The sequence below is a fragment of the Brienomyrus brachyistius genome, unplaced genomic scaffold, assembly GCF_023856365.1.
Source record: "Brienomyrus brachyistius isolate T26 unplaced genomic scaffold, BBRACH_0.4 scaffold369, whole genome shotgun sequence".
In the NCBI taxonomy this organism is placed as follows: Eukaryota; Metazoa; Chordata; class Actinopteri; order Osteoglossiformes; family Mormyridae; genus Brienomyrus; species Brienomyrus brachyistius.
In genome coordinates this window covers 69,978-85,803 of record NW_026042644.1, presented here as the reverse complement: position 1 = coordinate 85,803, position 15,826 = coordinate 69,978, and the positions used below count along the sequence as shown (strand labels likewise).

The 15,826-nt window shown below is 42.7% G+C and overlaps 1 protein-coding gene across 3 annotated transcripts in view; it reads right to left on the bottom strand.

The window, feature by feature from the left end:
* The window catches only part of LOC125728845 (NACHT, LRR and PYD domains-containing protein 12-like), a 43,225-nt gene that overhangs the window by 15,341 nt on the left and 12,058 nt on the right, over window positions 1-15,826 (bottom strand). The window contains exons 2-6 of one of the 3 annotated variants that reach the window (XM_049005526.1): window positions 13,186-13,305; window positions 12,173-12,286; window positions 6,177-6,240; window positions 5,765-5,993; window positions 3,436-5,155 (exon numbers count right to left, since the gene is read on the bottom strand). In XM_049005526.1, coding sequence (XP_048861483.1) covers window positions 3,436-5,155; window positions 5,765-5,993; window positions 6,177-6,240; window positions 12,173-12,286; window positions 13,186-13,265 — 2,207 coding nt within the window. In that variant the 5' untranslated portion in view covers window positions 13,266-13,305. Of the gene's footprint in view, window positions 1-3,435; window positions 5,156-5,764; window positions 5,994-6,176; window positions 6,268-10,526; window positions 10,641-11,173; window positions 11,230-12,172; window positions 12,287-13,185; window positions 13,306-15,826 lie in introns of those variants that run through there. The other 2 variants (XM_049005527.1, XM_049005528.1) reach the window with 2 other exon arrangements.

Below are 15,826 nucleotides of genomic sequence, written 5' to 3'. Positions count from 1 at the left end.
TGCTTTGCAGAACAGTATTTCCCTTTTAAGGTTACCCATTTTAAATCTGGTCACTGCATTTTCATGTTACATTCTGTTTGGTTCTATTTCGTTATTTTGTGTTTGTTGTTTATGTGAAGTGTAATGTCTGTCTTATGTTAGTTGTAGTGTTAGTTAGGAATAAATGCATGTTTTTTACACAACTTCAGCCTCCGTTCATTGAGTGCTCACAATAGTCCCTGCCTCTCTGCGATCTGGCTACTAAGCTCTGAAACCTCAAACTCGCCTGAAATATCGCAAGACTCTCTCTCATCAGCCGTGAGGGGAGCTTCGCTACAGATCGTTTACATTACCTGGTGATGTAGCTCGCTGGACGAGCCTTCTAACTCAGGTTACTAAGCGATACTGGTAACTAGTGAATCCCATGTAAGTCTCACATTAACCGACTCACGGGGATTTGCAATTGAGTTTGGAGAAACCAACCTTTTGGCATAATAATTAGCTAATAAACATCATTAAATAATAATTAATTAAAATGCAATTAATTTCAAAACATATTGGTGGAGATATTAAAATTCACCTGAGCTAAATATTCCTACAATGGTGTCTCACTGGGATCAGTGCTGGGCCGCTACTGTACACTGTATATATTGGTCACATTATCAGAAATCATGGTGTTGGGTTTCATTGTTTTGCTGATGATACACAGTTATATATATATCTGTTAAGCCGGATGATCCATCACAGCTCTCGGTTAGAAGACTGTCGACTAGATATCCGATGCTGGATGGCAAATAATTTCTTTATGTTAAAGACAGAAAAACAGAAGTACTGTTAACTGGTCCGAAGGCGGCTCGAAATAAGCTTGACAACCTCAACCTTGGTGGTCTTCCTACCCAACCTGACACAGTGGTCAGAGATCTTTGTGTTCTGGTTGATTCCGATTTATGTTTCGATGTTCACATAAAAAGCATCACTAAAGCTGTGTTCTATCATGTACGGAACCTCGCCAAGCTTCGGAAGATGCTCTCCTTTCAGGAAGCGGAAACACTAAGACCTTTATAACTTCCTGGCTGGATGCTGTAATGCCAGGCTGGATGCTGTAATGCCAGGCTGGATACTGTAATGCCAGGCTGGATACTGTAATGCCGGGCTGGATACTGTAATGCCGGGCTGGATACTGTAATGCCAGGCTGGATACTGTAATGCCAGGCTGGGTACTGTAATGCCGGGCTGGGTACTGTAATGCCAGGCTGGATACTGTAATGCCAGGCTGGATACTGTAATGCCTTCCTTTCTGGGTGCCCATCTGGATCCTTATATAAACTTCAGCTGGTACAAAATGCAGCAGCCAGAGTTCTTATAAACACTAAAGAAAGTGATTATATTAGCCCTGTTCTATGCTCCCTTCACTGGCTTCCAGTTAAGTCTCGGATTAACTATAAAATACTGCTATTGACTTATAAAACACTGAATGGTGGAAAATGGATGGATGAATGGCTTTGCACCAGAATACCTTAGTAACCTGCTGACCTTATACAACCCTCCTCGCTTTCATCGATCTCAAGGAGCAGGATATCTGTTAGTACCCAGGGTAGAAAGAGCTACGGCAGGCTGCAGAGCTTTCTCTTATAGAGCTCTTCAGCTGTGGAATAGTCTTCCACCGGATGTGTGGGATTCAGGCTGACTCTCAATATTCAAGCCTAGACTAAAAACACACCTGTTTAGTTTAGCTTATAGGGACTCTAGTTCTAGCTCTAGCTAACTGCTCACTCCCAGTCAGACCTATAGTGTGAGGTGTAGAGCTGGGTGGGGATCGGTGCCATTAGCTTTGGATAAACTGAACTGTCAGTCTCTCACTTTAGCTTCACACCCCCTTGTGGAATTGGAGTGCTGACATTTCAGGGACTCCCCATGCCTGCGTTCCCACCTGCCTCTCCCTCCTACTTATGCTGCCATAGCCATATCTGCCGGAGCTTACATACTGCACTCACCTAACTGTTAGCACTGCCTCTAGTCTCCCCCTTTGGCTAGTTGCACATTTTATTTCCCCTCCTCCTCCTGGGCTGTGCTGCCTGACGACCCCAAATTTTCAAGATGTCCTGCCTACCCTGCTCCCTGCGACGTCTCCACTACCTGTGACGTCCTTCTGGCCTGCTGCTGCTCCCTGGAGGATGGGCTCCCCCTTTGAGTTTGGTTATGGTTAGGGCTATGGTATGGCATGGCAGAGTGATGTCAGCGATGACATCACTCTGCCAGCCAAGAGATCTCAACCAGCGACCTTCTGCTCATGGACACAGAGTCTGAACCCAAAGAGTCACGCACCACACCCAGTATTTACAGAAATGCTTCCTACAGCATCCAGAACTGAAACGAATATGAGTGGTTTTCCCACTATTAATGAAAACTGGACCATTCTGTATGATGCTGTATCTTTGGTTATTTGTTACACAAAGGATGGTCGTGGAAATCTTGTCTTTTTTATTTTTACTACCTTCAGTTAATATAAACTAGGTTAAAAGGGAACCATGTTGATAAAAGAGGGGAAATAAATTACATATATACATATTCTTTTTATATTTTAAACAATGTTTATCTATTTCTGCCGGACTAGATGTGTCGTCACATCCTCAGCCAGGTGCAGCTGAGGCCAGCAGAGGGCGCCAGTGAGCAGCCAGAGACAGCAGTCATACGGAAGCTCCCAGCTCTGGGCTCCATCACATGAACACGCCTGCTGACAATAACACTCACATACCACTTATACACCCTGTGGCTAAAGAGCCCTCACTGTTTCTATAGCAGGTTAGGATGCTGTGCCTGTGATCAGAAGGCAGACTGGATGGGAATGGAAACGTAGTAACAAACAAAAAGTGACATCACTACCTTCAGTCATTATAAAGTCTGTGGTCAAGATTAGCTACTGCTATACAAACAGCTATAGCTGTGATTATCAAATAAAACCCACTTATTAATCCATGAGGAGAAATATATAACATATATTTCACATCCATCCATCCATTTTCCAAACCACTTATCCTACTGGGTCGCGGGGGGTCCGGAACCTATCCCAAAAGAAATGGGCAGGAGGCAGGGAACAACCCAGGATGGGGGGCCAGCCCATTTCAGGGCACACTAACACACCATTCACTCACGCATGCACTCCTATGGGCAATTTAGCAACTTCAATTAGCCTCAACATGTTTTTGAACTGTGGGGGGAAACCGGAGTACCCGAAGGAAACCCCACAACGACATGGGGAGAACATGCAAACTCCACACACATGTAACTCAAGCGGAGACTTGAACCTGGGTCCCAGAGGTGTGAGGCAACAGTGCTAACCACTGCACCATCAGGCCACTCCCTGAGGAGAAATATATAATATATATTACACATTTCAAACAATATTCAAGTATTACTGCCAGACCAGACATGATTTCCCATCCCCACGTCACTTACAGAACCGTCCTGGAGTTCTTGACCACAGGCAGCAGCCTGCAGTGCTGTTTATCTGATCTGATGTATTTCTTCAGATCAAACACATCCACCTCCTCATCTGACATCAGCATCACAAAGGCCAGAGCTAAGTACTGTGCAGGTGAGAGGTCTTCTGCTGAAATGTTTCCTGAATTCAGGTATCTTTGTACTTCCTCTACTAGAGAATTGTCACCAAGTTCATTCAGACAGTGGAACAGGTTGATGGTCCTTTCTGGAGATAAATTCTCCTTTATTTTGTTCTTGATGTATTTGGTTACTTTCTTAATGTTACGTGAGCTGGTTTTTGTTTGCCCCAGTAGTTTTTGTAACAGAGTCTTACTGGAGTCTGTTGAGAGGCCCAGGAGGAAGCGGAGGTAGAGGTCCAAGTGTCCATTCTTGCTCTCTAATGCCTGATCCACTGCAGTCTTCAGCAGGTCAGCTGATGAGTTTGACAGAAACACATATAAAGCAGCGAGATACTCCTGGATGCTCAGATGCACAAAGCAGTACACCTTCTCCTGGTACAACCCATACTCCTCTTTAAAGACTTCTGTGCACACTCCAGAGTAAACTGAAGTTTCAGTGACATCAATGTCATTCTCTGACAGATCTTGCTCATAAAATATGAGATTGCCTTTCTCAAGGTTGTCAAAAGCCAGTTTACCAAGTTTTAAAAGGAATTCCTTGCTGTATTCCTTAAGCTTAGTTTCATGGTTTTTCATATACTTGTCATTTTTTAAACTTGTCTGACAGATCAGGAAGTGTGTGTACATTTCAGTCAGAGTCCTTGGAATTTCTCCCCTGTCAGTCTCACTAAAAAACCTCTTAAGCACAGTGGCTGAAATCCAGCAGAACACAGGTATGTGGCACATGATGAAGAGGCTCCTTGATGATTTCACATGTGTGATAATCCTGCTGGCCAGACTTTGATCACTGAATCTCCTCCCAAAATACTCTTCCTTCTGGGCATCACTGAACCCTCGTATCTCTGTCACCTGGTGGACACACTCAGGAGGTATCTGATTAGCTGCTGCTGGCCGGGAGGTTATCCAGAGGAGAGCGGATGGGAGCAGATTCCCCTTAAAGAGGTTAGTCAACAGCACATCCAGTGATGTTTTCTTTGTTACATCAAACCAGCTCTCATTGTTCTGAAAATCCAGAGGAAGGCGACACTCATCCAGGCCATCAAAGATGAACAAGACTTGGTACCTAAACAGCTCAGTGGATTGAAATGATTTCAGTTCTGGGATAAAGTGGTGAAGCAGTTCAATCAGACTGTATTCACCCTTAATCAAATTCAGGTCCCGGAAAGGAAGAGCAAATATGAAGTGAACATCCTGGTTTGCTTTTCCTTCTGCCCAGTCGAGAATAAGTTTCTGCACAGAGACTGTTTTCCCGATACCTGCCACCCCTTTAGTGAGTACAGTTCTGATAGGTGTCTCACGCCCACATAAGGGTTTAAATATATTATTACACTTGACTGTAGTATCTTCTGTTCGCCTTTTCTTGGATGCTGTTTCAATCTGTCTCACTTCATGTTCATCATTGACAGCTCCAGTCCCACCTTCAGTTATGTAGAGTTCTGTGTAAATCTCACTGAGAAGTGTTGGCTGTCCTTCCTTAGCTTTCCCTTCAAATACACACTCAAATTGCTTCTTAAGTTTACATTTGATTTCCTGCTGATGTTGCAGCATGAGCTGTCCTGAAAAGAAATGAGAGGAAAATGCACTAATTCTCACCATGATCCTGACCAGTATGAGAGGAAGAATATTTTCCAAAAACACACTTTTTCACACATACATATCCAGATATTTCCCTGTGACTGTGAATGTGAAACTGAAAGTTTTATCATGTGTATTTCACTGGAACACCGCATACAGGACTGTGAATAAGCCTTAGGCAGCCAAAGGAAATGTTTAAAGCCATTAATCTGGGTAGAAAGTGTATATCTGCTCAGAACCAAAAAAAACACAAAACCCCTTTTCATTTCCCAAACCTCTCCCTCAGGGGCACCACAGCCAGTCCATGTATTTGTTAAATTTCACTTAAAGCTCCCTTCATTCATTAATTAAATTAGTTTAAACAACATGAGATGTGTTAGTGGTCAAGTATAAAAATACGTGGATATACTGCACGATTTCTGTAAATATTAGGGTGATGTTGGGAGAGGTTCTGAAATGGCAAACACACTTTGACATACATATTATAGTAGTTCTACACCAACATGAAGACCATTTAAACATCCTTTTCTCTGGCTGCCTAAGACTTTTGCACAATATTGTACATGTACAAAATGTTATAAAGCTCTTACTCTTCTCCAGCATGTCAGCAAGATCATTCTGCTTCAAGGTCCTCAAGATGTACAGTGTGATCTTCAGAGCTACCTCTCTAACACTGGTCTTCTGCGTCTGACCATCACAGTCCAGGTCATTGTCCTCCTCCAGCTGAGGCTCAGAGCATTCTGGGTAATTCTCATCTAGATACATCATCAACGTCTCCAGCTCGTCCTTTAGGAACTTCATGGCTTTTTCCTCTAGTGACTAAAATCAACAGTCACAGTTAATTACTGCTACTTACAGCAAACCTTTTCAGAGTTTCACTTGTGAATCATAGTTTAAAACATATTTCCTTTAACATGATGAATTTCTTATTATACAGCTGTATAAACTATAAGCTAATTCACATAACAGCCAAGAAAATATATATCAGCAATAAATACAAACCTTCAATATGGATGATAAACCTGATTTATCATGTAGATCTGAACTGCATTCTTCCATTTGGTCTCTGTGAATTAGGCAGAAACATAAAGACCTCAGTTCATCTACACAAATGAAAACAGAAAGACTGAAAAGTTCCCCATTAAAATTGCTGTTACTGTAGATAAAGAATAACATTGCGTTATATTACAACAGCAATTCCAAAAAGTTGGGACATTGAGCAAATTGTAAATAAAAACAGAATGCAATGATATGGAAATCTCATAAACCCGTATTTCATTCATAACAAAGCATAGAAAACATATCAAATGTTTAAACTGAGACATTCTGCTATTTCATGGAAAATATTGGCTGATTTTGAATTTCATGACAGCAACACGTCTCAAAAAAGTTGGGATCAGGGCAATAGGAGGCTGGAAAACTTAGTGGTACAAAAACCCAACAGCTGGAGGAACAATTTGCAAGCAATTAGGTCAATTGGCAACAGGTGAATAACATGACTGGGTATAAAAAGAGCATCTTAGAGTTGCAGTGTCTCTCTGAAGTAAAGATGGGCAGAGGGTCACAATCCCCCTAATACTGCACTGACAAATAGTGGAGCAATTTCAGAAAGAAGTTCATCAGTATAAAACTGCAAAGAGGTTGAATATTTCATCATCTACAGCACATAATGTAATCAAAAGATTCCGAGAATCGGGAGAAATCTCTGTGAAAAACCGGACTAGATGCCTGTGATATTTTGGCCCTTAGGCAGCACTGCATCTCAAACAGACATGATTCTGTAATGGAATCACTAAATAGGCTCAGGAATATTTCCCAAACACAGTGCCAGTGAACACAATCCGCGCTGCCATGCACAGATGCCAGTTAAAACTCTATCATTCAAAGAAGAAGCCGAATATGAACATGATTCAGAATCACTGACGTCGTCTCTGGGCCAAAGCTCATTTAAAATGGACTGCGGCTGAGTGGAAAACTGTTCTGTGGTCAGTCAAATCTAAATTTGAAATTCTTTTTGGAAACCAGGGACACCATGTCATCCGGACTAAAGAGGAGAAGGACCACCCAGCGTGTTATCAGCACTCAGTTCAAAAGCCAGCATCTCTGATGGTGTGGGGGTGCATTAGTACATATGGCAGGGGCAGCCTGCATATCTGGAAAGGCACCATCGATGCTGAAAGGTATATCCAGGTTCTAGAGCAACAGATGCTCCCATCCAGACGACGTCTCTTTCAGTGAAGACCTTGCATTTTCCAACATGACAATGCCAAACCACACACCGCATCAATTACAACACGATGGATTCGTAGAAGAAGGGTCCGGGTACTGAACTGGCCTCCCAGCGGTCCAGATCTTTCAGCCATTGAGAACAAACACTGTATCTGCCGGTGCTATAGCGCCCCCCGGTGTCCATTACCACAGGTGCAACCCAAAGCAAACACAGTATCTGCCAGTGCTATAGCGCCCCCCGGTGTCCATTACCACAGGCGCAACCCAAGGCAAACACAGTATCTGCCGGTGCTATAGCGCCCCCCGGTGTCCATTACCACAGGCGCAACCCAAGGCAAACACAGTATCTGCCGGTGCTATAGAGAGATCAGCTCAAGTCATACACACTGTGACGAGCTACAACACAGGCAGTAACTCTGCCAAGGGCTGATCTGGGCAGCTAGAGGCACATCGAGGAGGAACAAAGGAAGGGGGGCAGTTTGACTTCCTCCTGACCTGGCGGGGCAGAGTCTGGCAGAGGAACACACCTGACCTCTTATCTGCAGCTGCGTATCTGGCCCAGCTGCACATGCAGGGCAGACAGTCTGAGAGCTGACAGGGCCTGGGGGGGCTGCATGCTTAAGAGCTGGATGGCTACCTCCAGGTCAGAGTTCCGACTCATGTGACCCCCTCCATCCGCTTAATCGGATCGGATGCTAGTGAACGTCAGCAGCTCTGCGGGTCGCCCTCCGCAGGCGTAACGCTCTGGGTCGCCCTCCACGGCCCTAACGCTCTGGGTCGCCCTCCACGGCCGTAACGCTCTGGGGTCGCCCTCCACGGGCGTAACGCTCTGGGGTCGCCCTCCACGGCTGTAGCGCTCTGGGGTTGCCCTCCACGGCCGTAACGCTCTGGGGTCGCCCTCCACGGCCGTAATGCTGCAGGTCGCCCTCCGTGGCGAAGCAGGATTAAGGGAAAGTCTGACTTATTTCTACAAGTCTGGCTTATTTAAGAGGGAATTCCGTTCCATCGACGTGTCTTAAATTAATCCCTGCTGAGCTACCATGGTAACATAGGTGAGTGAACAAGTTTGGTCCGGACCAGGTTAACTGTCTCACTTCTGACCTGTGGGAACAGATTCCCAATAGATCGTTCCGTTGGACGAAATTCCGCGATCTCACTACTAATGTCCTGTAATAAATATAAGTCTATAAAAGAAATAACGCCTCAGCATTCCAATTAATTCCAAAATAATTCAAGTAAAAGCGTACCCATGTTAGAAAGGTCAAATATGAAATGCAGTGACTGAAACTGAAACTAAAAAAATGTTAAAATAACATGAACAGGAACATATTTTTATATTTTGTTTAGTCACTGTCTGCATTGAAAGTTTATTACTAAAATAGCAAAGACATGATACGGTTATTTGTGCAAAACATTTCACATGGATGTGACTGAAACTATTTTATGGATCAAGTAATACAGAATAACATTGTACAGTAAGAATGACACATGAAGTCAACCCAGAAGGTTCCCAGTTGGCTATGGGGATCAAACCAGGAACTTTCACGGCGTAAGGCGACAGCATAAACCACTGTACCACCATGTACCGTATTGGGCACTTGTAACATCTACGTAACTTACACATTTAGTCTGTCTGCAATTCATTACCAAGCCAACTCCCTGGCTGTATTTATGGCCACAGTATTGCCTTTTTTAGGGATTACATCCTTGTATTTTCCATACAGCTCCATCAGCAGCGTTTGTTCTGCGGCGGAAAAAAATACCGCTCTCATTTTACACATTCCAACTCATTTGGTCAATCTATCATTTATCCATTCATCTGGGCTTCTTAAATATCTTCAGTGTCTGCACTAAGTGAGACTATGCAAGTCTGTCTTGTAAGAGCCTTGGATAGCAGGGATGGTCTGTTACTCGCCTCTAGTGTAAAAGAACTGGCTGATTGTGGAAGAAGACGGCGAAGACAGAAGACGGCGAGGTCTTTTTATGAAGCTACACATATCAAAAGTGCTGCCCACTGAACCAGCCCTAGCTAGGAGCCAAGTTTACTTTTATGTTATGGCCGGACTATAGACCCAGAGAGACATGCATGCTAGTGGGCTGTAACACTGTTACCTCTCAGGGCTCTTTCTGTTACACCCCACAGGGGGGCACATTTCATGGCTTGCAATATAAATGTTGCAACTCACAGCTTCTAATGTCCTGAGGCCCCAGGGCACTGGCCCCACTGGCCCGGTCCATAACCCAGCCGAGGCTCCAGGGGGCGCTATCTTGGAGCACCTTCAGCCACCAGCTCATTCCCCCACCGTGAGCTAAGAAGCGCTACTGGGGATCTTTCCTGCCTGCTGCCGTTAGACACCACAATGCCTGCTGTTGATGTGCAGCCCCCACAGCCAGCCTTAATGTCCCATTTTTAACTATTTCAAATATTTTATCTATATTTATTTATTGAACTATATAGTATTTTCAGGATTTTTTCTTTGTGTACTGTGTACCTTTTAAACTTGTTATCCTACAGAAATTTCATTTACTTCTAGAAATGTTTACTTATTTGCACTGAATCAGCAAAATTTAATTGTCACCTTTGGCAAAGAAGCCAATAGTCTCTCTTTTTTGCCTGATGATAGTTTATTCTTTAAGCCACATAGTTCGATTAAACATGTTAAACTGAAGCCTTCGTCTGAGTCTGATCTAATGAATTCATGGGAGTGAAATTATTTGTTATCAAAACAGAAACATCCGTCTCACGAGACGACAATCTATTGTCGAGTCATTCTTTAATGGACATGTGGGGGGGGGGGGGGGGGGGGGCAGGCAAACCAGTTGTTTTCCAGCTCTGTGCTGAGGACTGAAATTTAAAATCCACTTTGCGATTAAATAACTTCCTATTCCACCTCACAGAAAGTCAGGTTATACCGTAATCCTCATCCATTTACCTAAGATGTTATTTATATAGAATACAGACAAAACACTTGTTTAAATTCTCATGGTGATGGAATCTGTTAAAGGTAAAAATTGGTGCATTCATTATAAATATGTTTTTTCCTCATAGCTTGTATGTGTCTCTGTGCCAATTGACTGAGAGTCTGAATGTCACTAACAGTGTTTGTTTAAATGCACATTTACCTTTGATCTGTAGGAAAAGGTCCCTCTCTGAAGACGAGTGGTCGATCCATTGACCTGTCACTCTTCATGGAAAGAAAGCTGGGTACAGGGGAGTCTGCTCTCTCCATCGGGACACTGTGGGCAGCGAGAGGAAACAAACCCTAATGGTATAAATATAATTCATACAATGGGGACGGCATCACACTGCTGTTTAGCCTTCTGCTCTGCCTTCATGTACTTTGATATGCTGTGAAACTCTTGATGTAAACAGGGGTTTTTACAGTCAGCTATACTGTAAAATAAATTGTTACCTAAAAATTTGATTCCTATATCAAAGGTTTAGCATCACTGTTAAAAACCTCCACAACTGGACTTGACTGATGTTCCTTTTTACCTGTTTATATATGTTTTTGTTTGCTTGTTTAGTTTTGTTATGTGGCCATTTTGTATAGGAGGGATGGTCTGTTGCTCGCCTCTAGTATGAAAGAACTGGCTGATTGTGGAAGAAGACGGCGAAGACAGAAGATGGCGAGGTCTTTTTATGAAGCTACACATATTAAAGTGCTGCCCACTGACCAGCCCCAGCTAGGAGCCCAGTTTACTTTTATGTTCTGGCCTGACTATAGACCCAGAGAGACATGCATGCTAGTGGGCTGTAACACTGTTACCTCTCAGGGCTCTTTCTGTTACACCCCACAGGGGGGCGCATTTCATGGTTCGCACTATAAATGTTGCGACACACAGCTTCTAATGTCCTGAGGCCCCAGGGCACTGGCCCCACTGGCCCGGTCCATAACCCAGCCCAGGCTCCAGGGGGCGCTATCTTGGAGCACCTTCAGCCACCGGCTCATTCCCCCACCGTGAGCTAAGAAGCGCTACTGGGGATCTTTCCTGCCTGCTGCCGTTAGACACCACAATGCCTGCTGTCGATGTGCAGCCCCCACAGCCAGCCTTAACGTCCCATTTTTAACTATTTAAAATTTTTTATCTATATTTATTTATTGAACTATATGGTATTTTCAGGATTTTTTCTTTGTGTACTGTGTACATTTTAAACTTGTTATCCTGCAGAAATTTCATTTACTTCTAGAAATGTTTACTTATTTGCACTGAATCAGCAAAATTTAATTGTCACCTTTGGCAAAGAAGCCAATAGTCTCTCTTTTTTGCCTGATGATAGTTTATTCTTTAAGCCACACAGTTCGATTAAACATGTTAAACTGAAGTCTTCATCTGAGTGTGATCTAATGAATTCATGAGAGTGAAATTATTTGTTATCAAAACAGAAACATCCGTCTCATGAGACGACAATCTATTGTCGAGTCATTCTTTAATGGACATACGGGGGGGGGACAGGCAAACCAGTTTATTTCCAGCTCTGTGCTGTGGACTGAAATTTAAAATCCACTTTGCGATTAAATAATTTCTAATTCCAGCTCGCAGAAAGTCAGGTTTTACAGTCATCCTCATCTTTTTACTCAGATTTTATTTATATAGAACACAAACAAAACATTTGTTTAAATTCTCATGGTGATGGAATCTGTTACAGGTAAAAATTGGTGCATTCATTATAAATATGTTATTTCATCATAGCTTGTATGTGTCTCTGTGCCATTTGACAGAGAGTCTGAATGTCATTAACAGTGTTTGTTTAAATGCACATTTACCTTTGATCTGTAGGAAAAGTTCCCTCTCTGAAGACGAGTGGTCGATCCATTGACCTGTCACTCTTCATGGAGACACAGCTGGGTACAGGGGAGTCTGCTCTCTCCATCGGGACACTGTGGGCAGCGAGAGGAAACAAACCCTCATGGTATAAATATAATTCATACAATGGGGACGGCATCACACTGCTGTTTAGCCTTCTGCTCTGCCTTCATGTACTTTGATATGCTGTGAAACTCTTGATGTAAACAGACTTATTTACAGTCAGCTGTTAAGGAAATTGTCTCATCTAAAATGTAGATATCATATGAAACTTTTAGTATGACCGTTAAAAACCTCCACAACTAGACTTGGCTGATGTTCCTTTTTACCTGTTTATATATGTTTTTGTTTGCTTGTTTAGTTTTGTTATGTGGCCATTTTGTATAGGAGGGATGGTCTGTTGCTCGCCTCTAGTATAAAAGAACTGGCTGATTGTGGAAGAAGACGGCGAAGACAGAAGATGGCGAGGTCTTTTTATCCATCCATCCATCCATTTTCCAAACCGCTTATCCTACTGGGTCGCGGGAGGTCCGGAGCCTATCCCGGAAGCAATGGGCACGAGGCAGGGAACAACCCAGGATGGGGGGCCAGCCCATCGCAGGGCACACTCACACACCATGCACTCTCACATGCATTCCGACGGGCAATTTAGCAAGTCCAATTAGACTCAGCATGTTTTTAGACTGTGGGGGGAAACCGGAGTACCCGGAGGAAACCCCACGACGACATGGGGAGAACATGCAAACTCCACACACATGTGACCCAGGCGGAGATTCGAACCCGGGTCCCAGAGGTGTGAGGCAACAGTGCTAACCACTGCACCACCATGCCGCCCCAGGTCTTTTTATGAAGCTACACATATTAAAGTGCTGCCCACTGACCAGCCCTAGCTAGGAGCCCAGTTTACTTTTAACTTATGGCCTGACTATAGACCCAGAGAGACATGCATGCTAGTGGGCTGTAACACTGTTACCTCTCAGGGCTCTTTCTGTTACACCCCACAGGGGGGCACATTTCAGAAGCAGCTCCTCTATTTCCTCTCTCCTTGTCCATTTTTGTGCCGATCCAGACCAGTTGATTCCTGTTGGGGCCTCTGTGAACATGAAGGGTTCATAGATACATCCTATGTATAATATTTAAATTGTATTTCGTAATACCATTGTAATTCTCATTAGTCATTATTATGAAATAATATTTCACATAATGCAAATGTGACTACTTGAATAATTGCAATTGTCCTGCACAATAAAGTACAACTTTCCACACTGATATTGTATTGCCAAATAAAATTTTTTCCAGTTTTCAGTCGAACCACGCAATCATCGGTGTGCGTTACGGTACCACGTTTCGACAAGGGAGCAGAACCCATCGGAAAATTGGATCCTGCTCTTCCACTCCCACCTTGTCTGCACTCCATGTGCGTATCTATGTAATAATGTTCTTGCGCCAATCACGTGTAACTTATTTTGGAATTTACCCCGAAAAAACAGATGCTATTTTCTGATTGGCTGGTAGGTGGCTGTTAACTCACATCAGTTATTTAATCAAAAACATTGATAAGTAAATTCAGATATTTTAAAAATATATTACAGGCCATATAAAATATATAAAATAATATACGGTCATGTGAAAAAATTAGGACACCCCATTAAATATTTAGTTCTTTATTAAGAAATATCAACATATCAGTATGAAAACTTCTTTCAAGCTATATCTGTAGATAAAGGTGATGTAACTACATCATCTATGCAAAAACAAGAAACAAATTCACTTATTTACGAAAAGAAATTGACTAAGATGATAATTTCCACTGAGGACAAAGTTAGGACCCCCTCACATTCATCACTATTTAAAATGCCTAGAGTTAGATTCAGGTGGCACCATATCAGGTGAAGATGGTTAGAACATCGTTACAGAGCTTTTTGGTGAAGCCTGTCTTATTTAAACCACAGACATTTAGTCTGGTTTGCCCTTGATTGTGGAAATGAGTGATATCACCATGTGAGATCCAAAGAGCTCTCTGAGGCCTTCAGAAAGAAGCCTGTAGATGTATATGAGTCTGGGAAGGATATAAAAAGATCTCAAGAGAGCTTGGAATCAGCCATTCCTCTGTCCGGGAAATAATTTACACAATAATTCACATTTAAAACAACTGCCAGCATGGCCAGGGCAGGCTGTCCTAGCAAGTTCAGCCAAGAGCAGACGGCAAGATGCTGAAAGACATCTCCAAAAATCCTAAAAGGTCATCATGAGTCGTACAGGAAGCTCCTGCCACAGCTGATGTCAAGGTACATGCATCTAGCATCAGAAAGAGACGCACAAGTTTGATTAACATGGGAGCTGTGGAAGGAGGAAACCCTGCTGTCAAAAAAACATCCGAGCAGCACTGAAGTTTACCAGAGACCATCAAGACACAGACTGGGACTTAATGAACAATGTGCTTCGGACAGATGGATCTGAAATTGAACTAGCTGGGCGCAGTAACAGAAGACATGTCTGGCATAAACCGAAGAGCTTTTGAGCAAAAGAACCTCATACCAGCTGTGAAGCTTGGGGTGGAAATGTCATGGTTTGGGGCTGCTTTGCTGCAGCAGAACCTGGCCAGCTCACCAGCATAGAATCCACTATGAAGTCTTCACTATATCAGAGGGTGCATGTGCCAAGGAATGGCTTACAAGAAAGAAATGGAGAGTTCTGGAATGGTCAAGTCAAAGCCCAGATCTGAATCCTATTGAGATGCTGTGGGGTGATTTGAAGCAGAAGTGCATGCAGGACACCCTGCAAACATCACACAGCTTAAGGAATTCTGCATGGGGGGGGGGGGGGGACATTCTGCCAGTCAAATCAGAGATTGATAGATGGTTATAGGAAACATCTCATTGAGATTATTTCAGCCAAAGGGGGAAATACTAGCTAACTTTTTCCTCGGTAGTAATTGGCATCTTAGTTAATTTCCTTTGTTAAATAAGTGAATTTGTTTCTTGTTTTTGCATAGGTGATGCAATTACATCACCTTTATCTACAGATTTGAAAGAAGATTTAATCTGGATATTTTGATATTTCTTAATAAAGAATAAAATATTTCATGAGGTGTCCTAATTTTTTCACACGACTGTACTTATCCACACCTGGAAAACACCAAGATCAAACTCCATACTTCCGTACTGCATAGAAACCCTGTAAATACATTTCTCTATATAACGTCATACCATTTTAAATAATTTATTTATTCTAAACGACGCATCGTCCTACTTAATTCGTCCGGCGCTAGGACGAATTAAGTAGGACGTTTATCTTTACGTAAAAATATCTGTATAAATGTTCGTATAATTGTTTACGAACTAAGAAAAAAAGCTATGGAAAAAATACAGCAATGCCGTGGTTTAGCCTTGTTTCAAAAAATATTAAGCCTTGAGTTTAACCCGGGTTCTTCGGCACGTTAGCACTTATCCCCAACATCTTAAAACAATTTTAATATAACTTCAAAGTATTATAATCTAGCCCCACGTACATATTTAAGCGACGCTGTATATTAGGCGAAATCAGGATTGAGCGAAAATAATAAAATATTATTATTATTAATTCGCTTTACGTTGGAAAGTTCAAAATATTCT